This window comes from Carassius gibelio, chromosome A3, assembly GCF_023724105.1.
Source record: "Carassius gibelio isolate Cgi1373 ecotype wild population from Czech Republic chromosome A3, carGib1.2-hapl.c, whole genome shotgun sequence".
Taxonomy (NCBI): domain Eukaryota; kingdom Metazoa; phylum Chordata; class Actinopteri; order Cypriniformes; family Cyprinidae; genus Carassius; species Carassius gibelio.
This window is the reverse complement of record NC_068373.1, coordinates 24,591,177-24,607,617: the sequence shown is the minus strand read 5'-3', so window position 1 is coordinate 24,607,617 and position 16,441 is coordinate 24,591,177. Positions and strand designations below refer to the sequence as shown.

Genomic DNA, 16,441 nt, shown 5'->3' with positions numbered 1-16,441 from the left:
AAATTGTCGACATCTTTTGACGACAAATATTTTCTTTGCCGACTTCTATTCAAATAATACACTAAATATGCACCAAGCTGATAATAAGACTAGAATTATTCAAGTATTTTCCCCCTCGTCTGGATTTGCTAAATGGGGCCAAAAAGGCTTTAGAGGTCAACTAATATGTTTGTTATCAGAAACCCATGGGCTCTGTGAAGCCATTAGGTTTTAAGTGAGCGTCTGCCAGATTGAGGCCCCACTAGAAAAATGAATTGGATTAATGTGCTACCCCGTCATTAGCATAGATAATCAGCGCGCGCTTAATTAAGTCATCGCCGTCAAACAGCGTCAGATTTAAACTCGAGATGAAAGCAGCCGACAGGTTCGACGACTTTCCCGCCTTTTCCCGCAGATTCTGCGCGCATACAGTCGGCATTTTTCTATTGATCGCGGTGAAATTGATCTCTTATGGCTAGCTAGTGACCTGCGATCTGTTGAAAGGTCAACTCGAGCTACCGATCCCGGACAAAAGCTGCCTTTTAATGAGGGATCGTATGTGCGCGTATATGTGTCATTAGCTTGTGATTTTTCACCAAGCCATTTGACCACCTGGTTCTCGTAATTAATTCACTTCTCTTTTACCCTCCTCCTCCTCTCTGGTGTTCATCCTTTTCATTGTGTGTTGGGCGCAATCAATTCTCCTATAATGTGTGCGCGTGTGCAGCTGTCCGCAAATCGAGTTTCTATTAATGAGTTGGAGGGTCGCTACACCGGAACTTATGTACGCAACCATATTGCCTTTATGTATATACTGCATTTATTGGGTCAAAGAGTTGACTTTGTTTCACTTGTGCAAAATACCCATGAGTTGAATGTTGTGTTGGTCTATTTGAAAAGGTTTTTGAAGATGTTTGGATGAAGACAAGCTTTCTAAATAAGGAATTACTCATCCAAAAATGTAAATTTCTTTCATTATTTTGCGGAATGACCTAGCTGCTGTTTTCCAAGTCATGAAAGTGAATGGGGACTAATGCAGTCAAGCTCCAGAAGTGAATCAGTATAATTAAAATGATAGTCAATATAATTGTGACACACATGTTAGGACTGACATCTAAAAACAAAAAACAAACAAACATATGCATAGACTGTAGAAATAAAACAATTATGATTCAGTAATTTACTTTAAAATGTAATGTTTAATTCAATGTGTGTTTCTTGCCATTTCTTTGTAAATGTTTGAGAAATTGACCAATTTCTGAGTGAAAATTGTTTCTACACTTAATTACTTTTGGTGTAGATATAAGAAAGGTTTAAAAATTGTTACAGGGCGAACTTTATGTAAGGTTATTGACAGTTTGACAATGCAAAAGTTAGGCCCAAAAGAACTTCCAGTCGTTTAACATGAATCATTTTGTTCAACCAAGTTTTGAAGCCAGGGGAGTCTTAAGTTTTTTTTTAGAATTAAGAGTATTTTTTAGTATAAATATTTTCTTTGCCAATTTCTATTCAAATAATACACTATAATAAGACTATAATTATGCAAGAATTTTTCCCCTCTTCTGGATTTTCTAAAAAGGACCAAAAAGGCTTTAGAGGTCAACCAATATGTTTGTTATCAGGAGTATTTTTTTATTGCATGGATCATACCCAACAATAAAGATAACAAAATATATATTTTAAGAGCTAGATTGTGTATAAATCATCCTTCAAGGTAACCTATTACTACTTTTCCCCCTCCGCTGTAGCTCGCAAATCTAATTCGAACTTCTGCATCTTCAAACTGGCATGAAGATTTGTCACAGCATGTGTCATGTTAATGATGTAAAAACACTGTTGGTTCTTGTGTGTCACAATACTGATCGTAATATGGCAAGTTTTAATATGCAGAAATGAATTTAATTTGAGTGCTGCAGCAGAGAAAGCTTTGAGAAAAAGCAGTGTAAACATTGTTCAAGGCATCTCATTGACATAAGAGTAAGTGAATGACAGAATTGACTTTTCTTCTTAGTTTTTTTTTTTTTTTTGGTGAATGATTCCTTCAAGGATAATGCCAGATATTGTTAGTGATGGACGTAAATGCATTTTCTCTTTAGTCACTTCTTCTCTGTCAGTGATATTCAGCAGTTATTCTTGAGTTTAAGCCCTTGCCGCCTTCAGTTATAAAGCAAAAAAGCCCTTCGGTGCTTCCGCACAGACCTGAAATAGTTCAGATACCTGAGAGAAATATGCATTATTATTTTGTCAAGTGTGGGATGGTTTTAGGGCAGAGAAAGCAGTTTCATTTGCAGAGTGAGGCGCTTTACTACACTTTTTACAGGATTTCACCTAGTGTGGTCAGCATTCTTGGACACTACAATATATATTTCTCTTTTTTCTATCTTTTATAAACTGATTTCCTTTATTTAAGACTAATGAAATATGCACAGTTGTGGTATCTCATTAAATGGATCATAATGCCTCCTAAATTAATTAGTATAATGTGTCCCAAACCAGCATTATTTGCTGAGTGGAGGCATGTGCTTCCTTCGAAAAGGTTGTCCTGTCTGGATTGCTTTTTCATTGCATGTTAAAACAAATGAAATGCACAAGACTTCCTAACTAACTTTGGCCTGTTGATGTCCCTGCAAGTATTGTAGATAAGGTCAACCGAGTTGACAGACCAGATTACATCCTTTAGAAAAGAGATAAATTTAAGAGTTAAATTTAGCATTTATATCACTAAATTACTTTGTCTTTTATGCATATGTCCTTATTCATTGAGTAAGCTCTTAATAATTGTAGATTCGATCTCTCTAGGAAAGCGTTAGTCTGCTAAACATAAAAAAAATCCTTTAACTTGAGGTTTACTTATCACTTAGTAGGTACTGATTTGGTCTATTTAGACATCTCAAATATTTTTTGGCAAAGTCAGACTTGTTCTGATTCCATACTCGTATGCCACAGTACTTGATTTCAGTTTTTTTCTTCTTCTCATGTTCTGCATTATTTACTGTGGGGGTCTCTGGTCCCAGTGTAAGGGGAGGATGGGGTGGGATGTTTTTGGGACGGTGGGAGCAGATGCCAGCGCTGTCTGAGCCTGCTGCCCTGAGCCTCTCACCCTGTTGCCCTGTGTCCAGATGCTGGCCAGAGGAGGCACCGGCGCAGTGGACCCCACAGAGAGAGGGGGAGCTGGGGGGGAGTACAGCAGGGTGTGCCCTGCCGCTCAACTTCCAGCACAGGTCAGTACAGGAGCGCATGAGTACCCCCCCCCCCACTTCTCTCCCCCATCATCCCCTCCATGCTGATGACAAAGAGAAAAATGCACCCTCATACAGTTAAAAGACGCAGTCCAGTGTTTATGAAATATTTCAGTGGGGCTAAACATTTAAATGAACCAAACTCAGACACATTTGAATAGACCAAATTGTGAATCAAGTGAAAAGGTTCTCATTTCATTCACATTGCCCTGGCTCTAAAAATGAAATATTATAATAATTTATAATATGAGTTTGTCATTTATTAAATTAAATAGTATAAAATAAATATTTGAGATTTTTCGATTTCTTCAGTTATAAAGAAAAGCATCTCTGATTGAACACTTAAACCTTCATTTTCACAGAAAACTAAACTTAAACCTTTCAGTTTCTGTGTTAATTGTCAGTAGTTTACAAATAAGCCCTCATTATCTCTAGAAATGAGAATGTGACTTATCCCCTCTTTTGTTTCGTTGCATGTCATCATTCTCTTTGTATAATAGCCTGTAATGGGCAGAATATTTAGAATAATGTGCATGAAAAGGTAGGCTAAATCCTGCCGTGCCCCTAACCGTAAATTGCATTTTATAAGCGACAAACACCTCAGACTTAACATAAAACATACTCAAACCACCTCATGAGATGGTCTTCGTTGTAAAATAAATTTGAATGTTCACTTAAAAGCAGCATATAGGAAAATTCAAGCACAACACAGACTTTATATAGTCATAACATTTATTACAAATAAAAAATAAACTCCCCTTGTCATTACATCCCAGTAAAAGTTTCAGTTGCGACAGCTTTTCATGATCATCCATCCATAAACATTTGGATTTTTGGATTTCTGATTTGTAATGTCACTTGTTGTTCACTTGATGTTTTTGTATTTGTCTCATACAGCTCATATTTAATTAGTTTTTAAGGAAAAGAAAATAACCTACATTTAAGACTCAGCCACCCATTTTTTTGCCATCTCATGTATTTAAATGTTTGTGCCTCTTGCATTGAATGCTACATACCTGAAATATTTGGGTGTGAGCACGACAAAACCAACAAAGAACATTTAAGCACCAAATTAAGTCTTGGCTAGAAGTAAATCTGAAGTTTGCTCGGTCTCTATCTCATGTTGGATGATAAACACGACAGCTGGAAGTAAGCAATGTGATAAGACAAGCTAACTAATCAACAGTAACCTATTCAGCACTACCCAAGCTAGTGCCGTTGCCCATTTCCAACAAAATTACCCAACGAGTTGCACTGTGTGTCATCAGCTTAAGGCCTCATCCACCAAAAACAATCTTTTTGGGGGATTTCCCACGTTATCTGTTTGCCTTGGAGCAAAAGGGAAAGATTTTAACTTTGTTTAGCTGTGGCGACTGCAGTATTAGGCAGCGAGTTTTGTGGTGTTCCATTTAGGAACTACTATAAAAGATTATTCAGGCTTGTGCAGTGATTTGTAGCATCAAATTTCTTTGAAATGCAAAACATTTTTTGATAGGTGATGCTAAAAATAGAAACCTTTTACAAGTGGCTGTATTTCACATGATTTCTGGCTTTATCAGTTTTGCGCTCAGGTGGCATGTTAATCCCAGCTGCTAGCTGAACAGCTTTAACAAGTACCCCTCTATTATTGGCATTTGTTAAGGGTTAACAATGCTCCTGGAAAGCATGCTTCATCTGCTCTCTAATACAGTAGCACTGTAATCTGGCTGCATGTAGATAAGCTTTCCATGCATCAGAGCTTACCGAGCCTGGAAATAAAGTTTGCTGATGGGAGACTGCCCTGAAATGATCGATGATTGGATTTAGCACAAATGATTCTGGCTTTGAGAAGAATGTTTCCCCTGCGAGACAGAGGGTCCTCACTTGTTTTGATATTCTCCAGAGCTGCTCAATAAATTAAGCACATTCAGGGTGTAAAAAGGGCTGGATAATACCATTAAAGGGTGGAATGCTTTTCCCTGAAGACAAATGAGGACCATGTGTCAGTTACTCATTTAGCTGGGGTGAGCTGAGACTACTGCTGTATCTTCTCAATCTACAGACACTGAGCTCTTTAAAAGACTCGAGTCTTAGTGTGTCCATTACATCTTGATTGATTCTGGAGGAGATGTTTGCACCTGTGATTGTAATCATATTCAGCAAAGAATGTTAAAGGTTGTTGGTATGTCTTCAATAACCATAAATCTTCTGGATTGTTTGGCAGCCAAATGTTGCAAGCTTTAAATTGGGACTTGAATCAATTATTAAGGATTCTCTAAAAATAGCGTGACCGTATGTCCTCTTTTTCCTGGACCTGTCCTGGCTGGCATTTCCATGTTGCCTAAAATGTCCAGGTTTTGGCTTTGTTTTCCTATTGACTTACTCTGTCGTCCTTATGCATTATATGTAAGCGTATTTGCTTTGCTTTGACCGATCTCCGTAGATCCCACCTTCTATCAATTATGTACAACACCCGCAAGCTATTGGTCAAACTTCTTTTCAGTCATTAAGATTAGCAATTATGAAAACAATAAGAAAACGAGGCCAAAATCTGTACATGTCTGTCTAAAAATACAATTTTAAATTCAATTTTGTTAGTATTTTTAAATAAATTGTCTATATAGCAGAATCTATGATTATAGATAAAATGTAAGCATGGTGAATGTGATGAGCACTTCTTTTGGGGCTAATTCTAAAACCCTAGGCACAAAATGATTTTGTGTAAAAGATGTGTTTGTGTATGTTTTCTGTTGATTGTGGCAGCAGTAATTAATCAAATGATTATGAAATGATGTAGAAGAGAATTATATCTGGCCATGTATATTTAGATATGTGCAGCAGACAGGCCTACTTTCTGCGTTAGTCTGCTGCTTCCTTCAGAACTGACCCACTGCACTTCGCAAATTGCATTCGGCACATATTTTGTGGGAGCATTTGTGCTATGATCTTATTTGAATAATTTCTTTAGTCATTCGGGCACTGAAATAACATGTATGGAAAGTATGTAAATTAATGGCTCTATCAGAGGCTTTGAATTTCCCTTTACGTGTTTATTTCTCATCGACTAGGCTGTTATTGTCAAATTTGGAAACTGACAGAAGGGCACTTTGTTAACTGGGCACAGTGTTCGACAGATGCCAGTAAATTTGAAATGGCCAATTAGCGGTCGATATGTTGGTCTTTGACTGTCTGAAATGAATCCTAATCAGAGTCTGTCTAACATTTTCCTTTTCTCTTTTACAGAAAACACGCACTGAACTGCCACAGGATGAAGCCGGCTCTCTTCAGTGTTTTATGCGAGATCAAAGAAAAAACTGGTAAGTCAGAACTTCTGTACGGGTTTGTGTCTTAAAGCCGCACTCCCACATTGCGAATAGATCTTTTTCATTACTCCGTATTGATTCTGCATTGACCATATGCAGTGAGAGGTGTTTAATAATCATCAGACTGAATTTATTGTGTCCCTGTGCTCTTTTTTCTGTTTTGTTTTGCATCAGTAGCATTTCTCAGGGCTTTCCATGTGTCTTATTGTATAGCCCAATGCAATCATTAAGTGTCATAGCAATGGCTTCAGTGTTTACGTCGTGGAATCTCACTTGAATTCATTTCAAAGCTTTGAACTAGCAACAAGTGTATTTGCTTTAGTCTCATTGCTTTAGAGGTTACACTTCTCATTGTGAACCCCGTCCACGCAAACCATCCCGCTCCAAGCAGGTAACGGCTTCCGCATCTTAACTCGAAGATCCACAGAGTGGTCAGTTTTCTGGCAGATCTGCAGCATTCTCCCCTAAAAAAGAGAGGCTGACAAATGATTAAATATTTATGGAGGTGTTGGCGTTGTCTTTGTGCCATGGTTTCTCTCGTTTCTTTCCTGTCATATCCTACAGCTTGAATCCATCTCAGCTTCTGTAACAAGCATGCTCATGTGGAATTACAGTGCAAAAATGATGTGCAGCGGTCTGTTTGTGGCAATCTGTCAATAACCCAGTCTTACTTTCCTATAATTGGATGCAAGTAAAGGGTAGGCTAGAGGAATGGGTATCGGGGGTTGTCCCTGTTGCCAAGGCAACCTGCTGTCTTATTTACCTAATGTCATTCACTTTGATTTTCACATTTAGCCTGCCAGTGGAGAAAGGGCCGGGGAGAAATGCAGCACTAAATGGAAGGTGTTGTCGGCAGTGCAGACAGGCGAAGTTAATGGTCAGAATTTTACCATACATCACTTCGGTTATCGCCAAACTTAATCTACAATCCGTGTTTTACCCTGAAGACTTTGGCGTAAACGAGCTGATTTACTAGATGACAGGAACGAGGCCATTACCGTCTGATCTGAGCTGCGGTTTTGCTCTTAAAGCCTGTTTATGGTAGATTCATTGTGACAAAATGCATTTTTGGAACCAAAACTAAAATTCTTTGTATTTGCAATAAATAGTATTTGGGAATGCGAAAACAAAATATATTTTATTATATGTATTTGATTATTTTTTAATATAGAATTTATAATGATATATATATAATAGTATAATATAAAACATGAACAAATCTAAAATATTTATTACATTTATTTTAAATTAATCAGTTTTTTATGTTTATTTTTGTTAACTGTTTTACATTTATCCCAGTGCTGTACAAAATAATCTTGTTACTAATCTTTCTTGCTACTCAATGGCAAAACATATGATTTAGTTTTTAAATGGAGTACTTAAAAATGTGGAATGTAATGGTAAAAAAAATTAATAATTCAATTGAATTAAGCAATGTAGAACATTTGGGAAAATACAAAACATTTGGAAAGTCACAGAAATGTATGTCCTGGAAGATTGGCAGCTGTTGTGTAACATATTAAAATCTTGGTCACTGCACACACACACAAAAAAATAATAGAATAAATGTTATGTAGAATGTGAATCTGGATTCTATTGTCTCTTCTTAGTGAGATTTAATCATTTAAAAATCAGTCTAGCATTTGAATATAAACAATGGATCTGCATGTTGGAGTTTGCAGAGATGTTTTGTTTTGCTTGAAAATCTGCTCGGGCTTTGTCTGAACAGGCCTCGGCTCTGAGTGGAGTTGTGTGGTGGATGGTGTCCATCATTGTGATCAGCACGTCCCCCACCTCCTTCCCAGCTCCATACATACATACATACATATATATATAAATATACCTGCACTGCCTCTCTCCAAGACTCCCGCTGCTTTTATCTCCTGCCTCTGGAATGTGAATTAAAGAAGGCAGCCTCCTCTACTGCACATGATTGTAGTGCTGATCAGTAGTCTTTACATCTGTTTTCCACAGTCTCGGGGTGTCTGCCTCTGTCTCACTCTCTCTCTCTTATACACCGAACAGCAGGGATAAAAGCGTGCTGGAGCTCAGGCCTTTCCCTGGTATTGCGGTCTTGTCCTCTCCTCCTCCTCCTCCCTCCTGATGCCTTGCTTCCATTCTTGAAAGAGAAGTCTTGCTCTGAACTCGGGGCTTTGATATGGTAATGGGGTGGAGGGGAGAGTTAGGGAAGAGTGGGGGAGGGGCATTGAATTCCTCGGAGTGCTGCTGCAGTTGGGAAGATTGTTTTTTATTGTTAAGGAAATGTTCCGCTCAAAAGTCACTCTAACCACCCCCCTCGCATTTCCCCATCTGTTTAACAGCGTTTTAAATGTAAGATTTGTTAATTAATCTCCTTAGAAACACATCAAGAGAGAGATGAGGTTTCCGAGCCAATTGTCTCTTTGGTCTTGACCCTCCCCCATCGACTTAAAACGATTGCAGCAAGTTGATTCTCACCCTTTTCAGCACCGGGACTTTTGTTCTGGCTGCCCAGCTCATCGCCGAGGTCATGTGCTTTTTTTGCACTTTCTGTTTTTGAATTTAAAATGAAGTGCAGCAAATATTATTATAGCTAGTTGACGTTTTGGGGTAAATTGCAACTCAGCGATCACAGTGGAAATCAGAGTTTCCAACGGTTCGGTCACAAATTTTTGTTGAACAATTTAAAACAAGAAACGCTAGGTTAACTTAACTTAAACTTAAAACGGAAATACATTATTAATATACAATTAGCACTATTTAAGATTTGGCACTATTTCTGACGTTGATCATGTGAACTTCCACTGAAGCACAAGATGCTCTTTGGATTATTCTCAAGATATTGCGTATAACATGAGGTTTCACACACATTTATGGAGAATACAAATGCAGTTTGTAATTCCCAGCTACTTTTACAATTCCACTTTTCACTCATTGTTAAAAGTCTAAAATATATATTTTTTAATAGTTCAGAATGTAAGCATTTTAACTAGTGATCTCAGATGGTATGTGTAATGGGAAATGTGTATAATGTTTTTGTGCTGTGGGCAGGTCACCTTTTATTCCTCTTTAGAATTTTAATACTTAAAAGCTTTTTTTGCAGATCATTTGCATAATGCTGTTATTTTAAAAGGAACAAATGTTTAATGTAATCTCTCAATAAACATGAGGCCATAAAAACAGCATGTTCAGTAACAGAAATTAAAGATGTATTTAAAAAAAACTGGGCACCAAATGTATCTTTGTGTTCATAGAGCTTAAAATCTTGAATCCTGAATTTGTGTTTCAGAAGGTTTTCTGGTTCACTCTCTTGGCTCTTCTATAGCTGTTAACTCCCTTGCTAATAGCTCAAAATAGTGAAGTCATGTGATGTTTGAAGAGTACCTACCAGAAGAACCGGCCAAGTCAACTTTACTCCTAGTGCATTTCTGCTATTAAAATCCCAGAAACAAATAAATGATTTGGCAGTACTAAGAATGCCATGGCCTCAGATAAACCTAGTGCTGCATGAATTAAATATGAATTAGATTTTTTTTAATGTCTGAACTGTTTTCATATGGTTAATGGTTTATAAAACCCCAAGGAATAGACTTTAAAAGGACAAAGTGTCAAGTGTCATCTTGTCCTGGACTGCATTTCCAGTATCTTTCCAGTTTCCACAAAATAATCCTGTCTGGTCTCTTGTAGTACTAGTAATTTTTTCATTTTTAGCAAGAACACAAGAGTGGTCAAAAATACTGTAAATTTCAAAATCCAGCTGGCCACCGTTCAGACATATAAACTGGCCTAACTGTAGCTAGTGGTGTTTTAACACATTGTTTTACATGATGCATGGTTTGTCCGGGGAAGGTTTGTTAAGATTGGCTTGATATCGGTATTTTATCCTGACGGTTTAAGTAGCGAGTCATTCAAAGTGCTCAAACAGTTCGTCACCAACAAATGGCTTTCCAAGTATTGGAAAACCTCAGCTAATGATGCTATCACCTGCACATCGTGTAAAATTTCTAGATGGTTTCCATGTAGATGGAAAACAAGCTCAAATCCTTGTTTATTACCAACCTGTATGAACTACATGATTCAGGTTTCACGGTCTGGCTGGTCAAAGACCTCATTAAGGTTTTTTAATTATCATTCATTTTTGAAAGACCTTAATTTGAACCCTCTTGTAAAATTTTATGAGTTGTTGGATATCTCCTACTCGTTTTATGAGGCAGAGCCTGCAGGCCTTTGGGTAAAGGAGCCAGCTGAGTGTGAGACTTTTTACAACTTAAATAAAGTGCAATATAGATGAACTCAGCCTAACAGTTACTCCAACAGACCAAACATTTATGCAGCGTGACTAATGCGTTCAACCTGGCTTCAGAAAAAAATTACCATTCTGAACATGCAGCATACAGCTTCCACGCATGTAAAAGCAGCCCCCCGAACATCATCATTTGGTAGGGGCCCTATTTCATTCGCCATTTCTTGTGTGGCGCTCTGTCACTCAATCAGTTTTTCTCTCCTCTGTTCCAGGAGTGAGAAAGATAGAGTGTGAAGGGAGGAGAGGGGGGAGAGAGAGACAGCGATAGAGAGAGATTGATGAGGCAGTAAGAGCAGCAGTAATTACTCTGTGTCCATTCCCCACGCCGGATTGGCAGACGGCTAATATCACACAGACCCCTGGCCCTGACAGTTGCCCCCCTTCCCCCCATCACAAGGTCCAGAATGGTTGGGGGAGAGCGTCACCCCGATGCTCGTCTTCATCCTAATGCTGTGTGGGCTGAGCGTCTTCCCTCTCATTACGTTGTTCCTTGAGGAATCGAGCCTTTTCTCAGGACTGGACGAGCGAAATTGCATGGTGCATTCTTGAATGCAAGGAAACGTTTAAAAAAAAAAACACCCAGGCCCTTTGAGTTGATAGGCCAAGTACTTCCTCTGTGCAAATCGCCTAATTTATTGGAAAATGCCATTTAAAGATGACGGGAAATCTCAATTGGCCCTGTTTACTAAATGATGGTGTCTAGTTCTATTGTGTACAATTCATCAGCATGTGATGCACTCATTTCATCAAAATGTAATTATTTTATGCTTTGCATGCGCTTGCTGCAACATTTCTGCGGATGTAACCAAGGCTGTGATGACGGGGGAAAATATTAACCATTAGCATTATACAGCAGTGGTTGTCAACCTTTTTTGTCTCCAAGGCCCTCCATTGTTCACAACAATATTCAAAAGTCCCATGAATTTTCCAGTATTTTGTGATTTAACTGGATAAGAATATTTCTCTATTTCTAATATATACAGTTATTAAAAAAAAAAAAAAAAAAAAAAAATTCTCATTTAGCACAAAACCATCATGACCACATTTAACCATATTAATAAAAAATGTTGCATCCTTATTTGTGAATAGCATGTAGACACATTTGTCTGTCACTAACTGAATATTTAGGAGCAGAGTTCATTTCAGTATAATATGGTTTTCGCTCTCTTAAACACCCTCACTTTGTGTCTACAGAACAGGATTAAGAACTCGAAAGAAAAGCGACAACCGTATCTCGCTGCAGTGTGTGTCAAAACTCATGGAGATGGAGGTCTAGGGAGCCGTGTTTGAAAGAAACCCATGTCTCTTTAATTAAAGATATGTAAATGTGGCCTCAGCTGGATTACTTTAGCTGGCATGGCTTTGGTGGGCTGGGAGAGAGTCAGAGCCCAACACCTAATCCAGACTAATTAAGGATTAATTACAATTGATGGGGGCCTTCAATCCCTGTGTGGAGGTCCTCACTGCAGTCTGTGACTAATCTAGAGCGCTGGAGAGGGGATTTGAGCAGGGGTGATCTGTCAGTTTGCTCCGAGCTCCTCTCAAACTAAGCTTCTCTTGAGGGAAGGAGTTTTTAAGTTTTCTGAGCATGCCATTTGGATTGAGGCATTGGTCTTTTGTTAAGATACAATAATCTGTTTGTCTCACGCAAAGGTGTTAATGCAAACCCGTTCTATAATGTAGGTTAAGATGGACACACCGATAGTTAATGGTGGTTGCTAATGCTCAAACATAAGGTTAGGGATTTGAACAAACCCTTTTACCTCAAGTGTTTATCTTCAACAAATAATGTGTCTTGGTTCAGTTGCACTACAGACTTAAATGTTAGCTAGCAAGAAGTGTGATATTACTTTTGTGAGAGGTGTATTTTGTTAAAATGGATGGGGAAAAAAATGCTTTGGGATTTTAATATTATAAAAGTAGTCTCATGTTCTCAGAGGCTGCAGTTATTTGATAAAAAATAAATAATGAAATGTATATATATTTTTCAAAATAAAATAACTTTTCTATTTGAATATATTTTTAGATGTAATTTATTTCTTTGACGCAAAGCTGAATTTTCAGTGTCATATATTCCTTCAGAAATCATTCAGATTATGATCCTAATATGCTGATTTGATATTTATTAAACATTTCTTATTATCAATGTAGAAAAAAGTTATGCTGCTTCACATTTTTGTGGAAGTCAAGACGCAGTTTTTTTTTTCTTTAATTCTTTAATAGAATGTTGATTTCAAACTCTGTTCTTTTGAACTGTCTTTACTTTTTGACCATTTTAATGTGTCCTTGCTGAATAAAAGTATTAATTTGTTAACAAAAAAAAATTTGGGGGTCAAAAAATTCTTACTGACCCCAAATGTTGATTGTTAGTGTAAATTGACAAAGAGGCCATATTCAAGGCCCAAACTATCCTTAAGACATGGAGATGATCTCTTCAGCCTTGGGCCAGTTAGCAACCATCTAAAATACCTTTGCAATTACATAAACAACATGCATGAAACCGCTCAGAGCACCTTAGCAACTGCACAGAAACATCCTGGCAACCACCCACAACATTCTATCAGAGGAATGGCAACTTTTGAAACATTTTGAATTGAAGGTGGGAGACATTCTCCAACATTTAGCAGTGGTTCTCATGCAACAATCTGGCTAGCGTCATCACCTATTCTTGATTCTCCTTCTCACTTCCAACATTTCCTGTACACTCTTTACTCTCCTATAAATAATAAAAAAGGCCAAAAATAACATTCAAAATGTAGTTTTACGATTGCACGAAGAGCACAATGTGATGCAGTGGAAGCTTCAGCTGTGGTCCTCTTGTCTTTTTACTTGAACATGCTGTGCCATTCACCTGTACACATGCCACAATGCATTGATCTCTCTCTCTCTCTCTCTCTCTCTCTCTCTCTCTCTCTCTCTCTCTCTCTCTCTCTCTCTCTGTAAGCCTGAGCTGCAGTGGGCTAAGGTTAGTTTACACACCCCCTCAGTGCATCCAGCCACCACTCTCCCCGGCCCTGTTTGCCTCTGTCATATTTCTCATTCGCTCGTTATAAATGGGAGCCACTTCTCTGATCTATTGCTTAATTGCCACCTAATTTGCATAACAGTGCAAATTAACGACCTCTCAAATGAGCGTTCATTTTTCACAAGGTCTTTAGGAGCTCCTTAAGAGGCGGTGCTAATTAGCACAGGAGGCAGCTGTGTTGATGAGCCAGGGAGCGGGCGAGAGGGAGGCGTGTCGGTAGGATGTATCGCCACGGCAACAGCCTTCTTCCTCCTCTTCTTCCCAGAGTGAAGTCATCCACAGAGGCTCCTTTTGTCCTCGACGCTCTGTTTCACCTGACCGCACCGAGCTGGCGGAGGTGGGATGGTGTGTGTTCTCACCTGCATGATCTTGTTTGACCGGTCCCTGCGTGCCGAGTGAAGCCTGTTGTACCACTGCTTGGGTCTATGAAATGCTAGTTCAGTTAATTAAGAGCTGATAAATGACAAGTTGGAGCAGACGGCATGTTTGCCTAAGGTAGGAGTGCTATTCACACCCTAATCGTATCCTCCTTTGTTGACGCTGACCAATGGCCACTCCTCACAGGGTGTGGACGGGTCTGTGTGCGCATGTCAGCAGCCGAGCCACCAGGTGCGTGCCGCTGGGCGCCGGTAAAGAGTCCCCGCAGACACTGCTTAACCTGAGCTGCTTACAACAGGAACTTATTGGTGGATTTTGCAGTTTTATACCACCCTGGCACTCGCTCAAGAAGCCATCCTCTTGTAGTTTCTCCCGAGAAACGAAATGCAAAACCCACTAACTGTACTGGTTCTAACGTTCTCTACTAGCATCCTCTACAATGTATTCAGCGTTTTCTTGGTTTCTGGGTTTGACCGTCTCTTCTCTCATGTGTTGTAATTCCCTGACTAAACTTTACAGATTTTGGCCATTGTCTCTGAACCAATAACTCTTGTAGCTTTACCAGCACTGTGTACTCCAGGGGTGCCCAATCTCGAACCTGGAGGGCCACTGTCCTGCAAAGTTTAGCTCCCACCCTAATTTAACACACCTGAACCAGTTAATCAAGGTCTTACTAGGCATACTAGAAACATCCAGGCTAAACTCTGCAGGACACCGGCCCTCCAGGACTGAGTTTGGAGACCACTGGTGTACTGGCTACTGGTAAACCTGTTGTTTATTCATCACTGATTATTTTTTTCTGAAGTTAATGCTCATTTTGGTTTCTAGTTTTTATGAAGCCAACACCGCTGCAGGTTTTCTTAAGAACTAGCGTCTGGATCTGCAGTTGGACTAGGACTAATGCCGAGTTCACATTGTATGATTTTTTAGCCCAATTTTTCAGTTGGGGACAGGTTTTGCGAAATCGCATATATATCCCCAAAATAGGAGGCAAATTGGTGCTCATTTACTCTAGTGACAATCACGAAGTGTGAATTATCACAGAGGCGATCTGAGGGAATCGCAGATGCCTACAAAATATTTGGCATGCTAAATATCTGGAGCTGTCAGCGATTCACAATCAAGCTATGTGACCTTAAGCCAATGAGAGACCAAGATACAGGGCAGAGGGAACTTCGGGGAGGAGTTATAGAGCAGAATATAAATATTTTAATAGATATATGAACAGTTATATCATACAGAAACAAGCAGGAACATTTGCTTGACCAGCCACATCAGCATAAGAACACCCAAACACTGTTCCCTGCATCTCCCTCCTGCATAATGTTTTTCTTTTTCTCCTTGTAGCTGGAAATCGGCTCACAGACAAAAAATTAATTAAAATTGAAAAAAAAATGATAATCCGGTCTCGTTTGAGAAATACGGTCTGACACACGCTGGTTCTTGCCTTATTTCCTTTTAATTTTTTCGCGTGTTTTTTTTTTTTTTTGTGACCTGTAGTTTGCGGACCAGACAGAGGTGTCTGCGATTCTTCCTATTGCGATTCTTCTATAAGTCATGCAATGTGAAACCCCCAGTCGTCGATCCATTGTGCAATGTGAATACAGCAGCAGCTGAACGCTACCCCAGATAGTCACGCAGTGTGAAAACAACGACGATCCGACAAGTTTGAAAATCGTGCAGTGTAAACTTGGCATTACATTTTAATGTGCATAAAAGACTCTGAGTTTCCTCAGAGTTCACAACAGGAATGGCCAGTGTTAGTAATAAATAGCATGTTTTGTATCTGTGCAAAACTTGTCTTCAGCAAGCCAACCAATACCACAAAACCTCACAGAAGTCATTGTCTATACTTAACTGATGTTTGTGCCACTAAAACTGTCTCACTTCCTGAAGGATGATGTCATGATGGCTTTTGTCAGTGAACTGCCATATTACAAAAGTTAATAGAAAAATGTTATTGAGGATGCAGAATAAATGTATGTGGTCTTAGGTAAGTTTGCTGTCAGTAATCATTTTGAAAGAAGTCTTAAATATTCACCAGGGCTACATTTATTTGATACACGAAAAAAACCCACACACAGTAAAACAGTAATATTATGAAATATTATTACTATTTAAAATAGATGTTTTCTATTGTAATGTTTTCTATTTGTAGCATCATAAATGCGTTCACTGTCACTTTGCATCATCTTAAAGCGACAATCTTTGCTGAATAAAAGTGTGTATTTCTTGT

At 38.7% G+C, this 16,441-nt stretch overlaps 1 protein-coding gene across 2 annotated transcripts in view; it reads left to right on the top strand.

Moving 5' to 3' along the window:
• Nucleotides 1-16,441, top strand: part of LOC127953056 (pre-B-cell leukemia transcription factor 1) — a 32,919-nt gene that overhangs the window by 1,781 nt on the left and 14,697 nt on the right. Inside the window, exons 2-3 of one of the 2 annotated variants that reach the window (XM_052551952.1) lie at nucleotides 3,099-3,200; nucleotides 6,441-6,514. In XM_052551952.1, the coding sequence (XP_052407912.1) occupies nucleotides 3,099-3,200; nucleotides 6,441-6,514 (176 nt within the window). The remainder of the gene's footprint in view (nucleotides 1-3,098; nucleotides 3,201-6,440; nucleotides 6,515-16,441) is intronic. The other variant, XM_052551957.1, reaches the window with a different exon arrangement.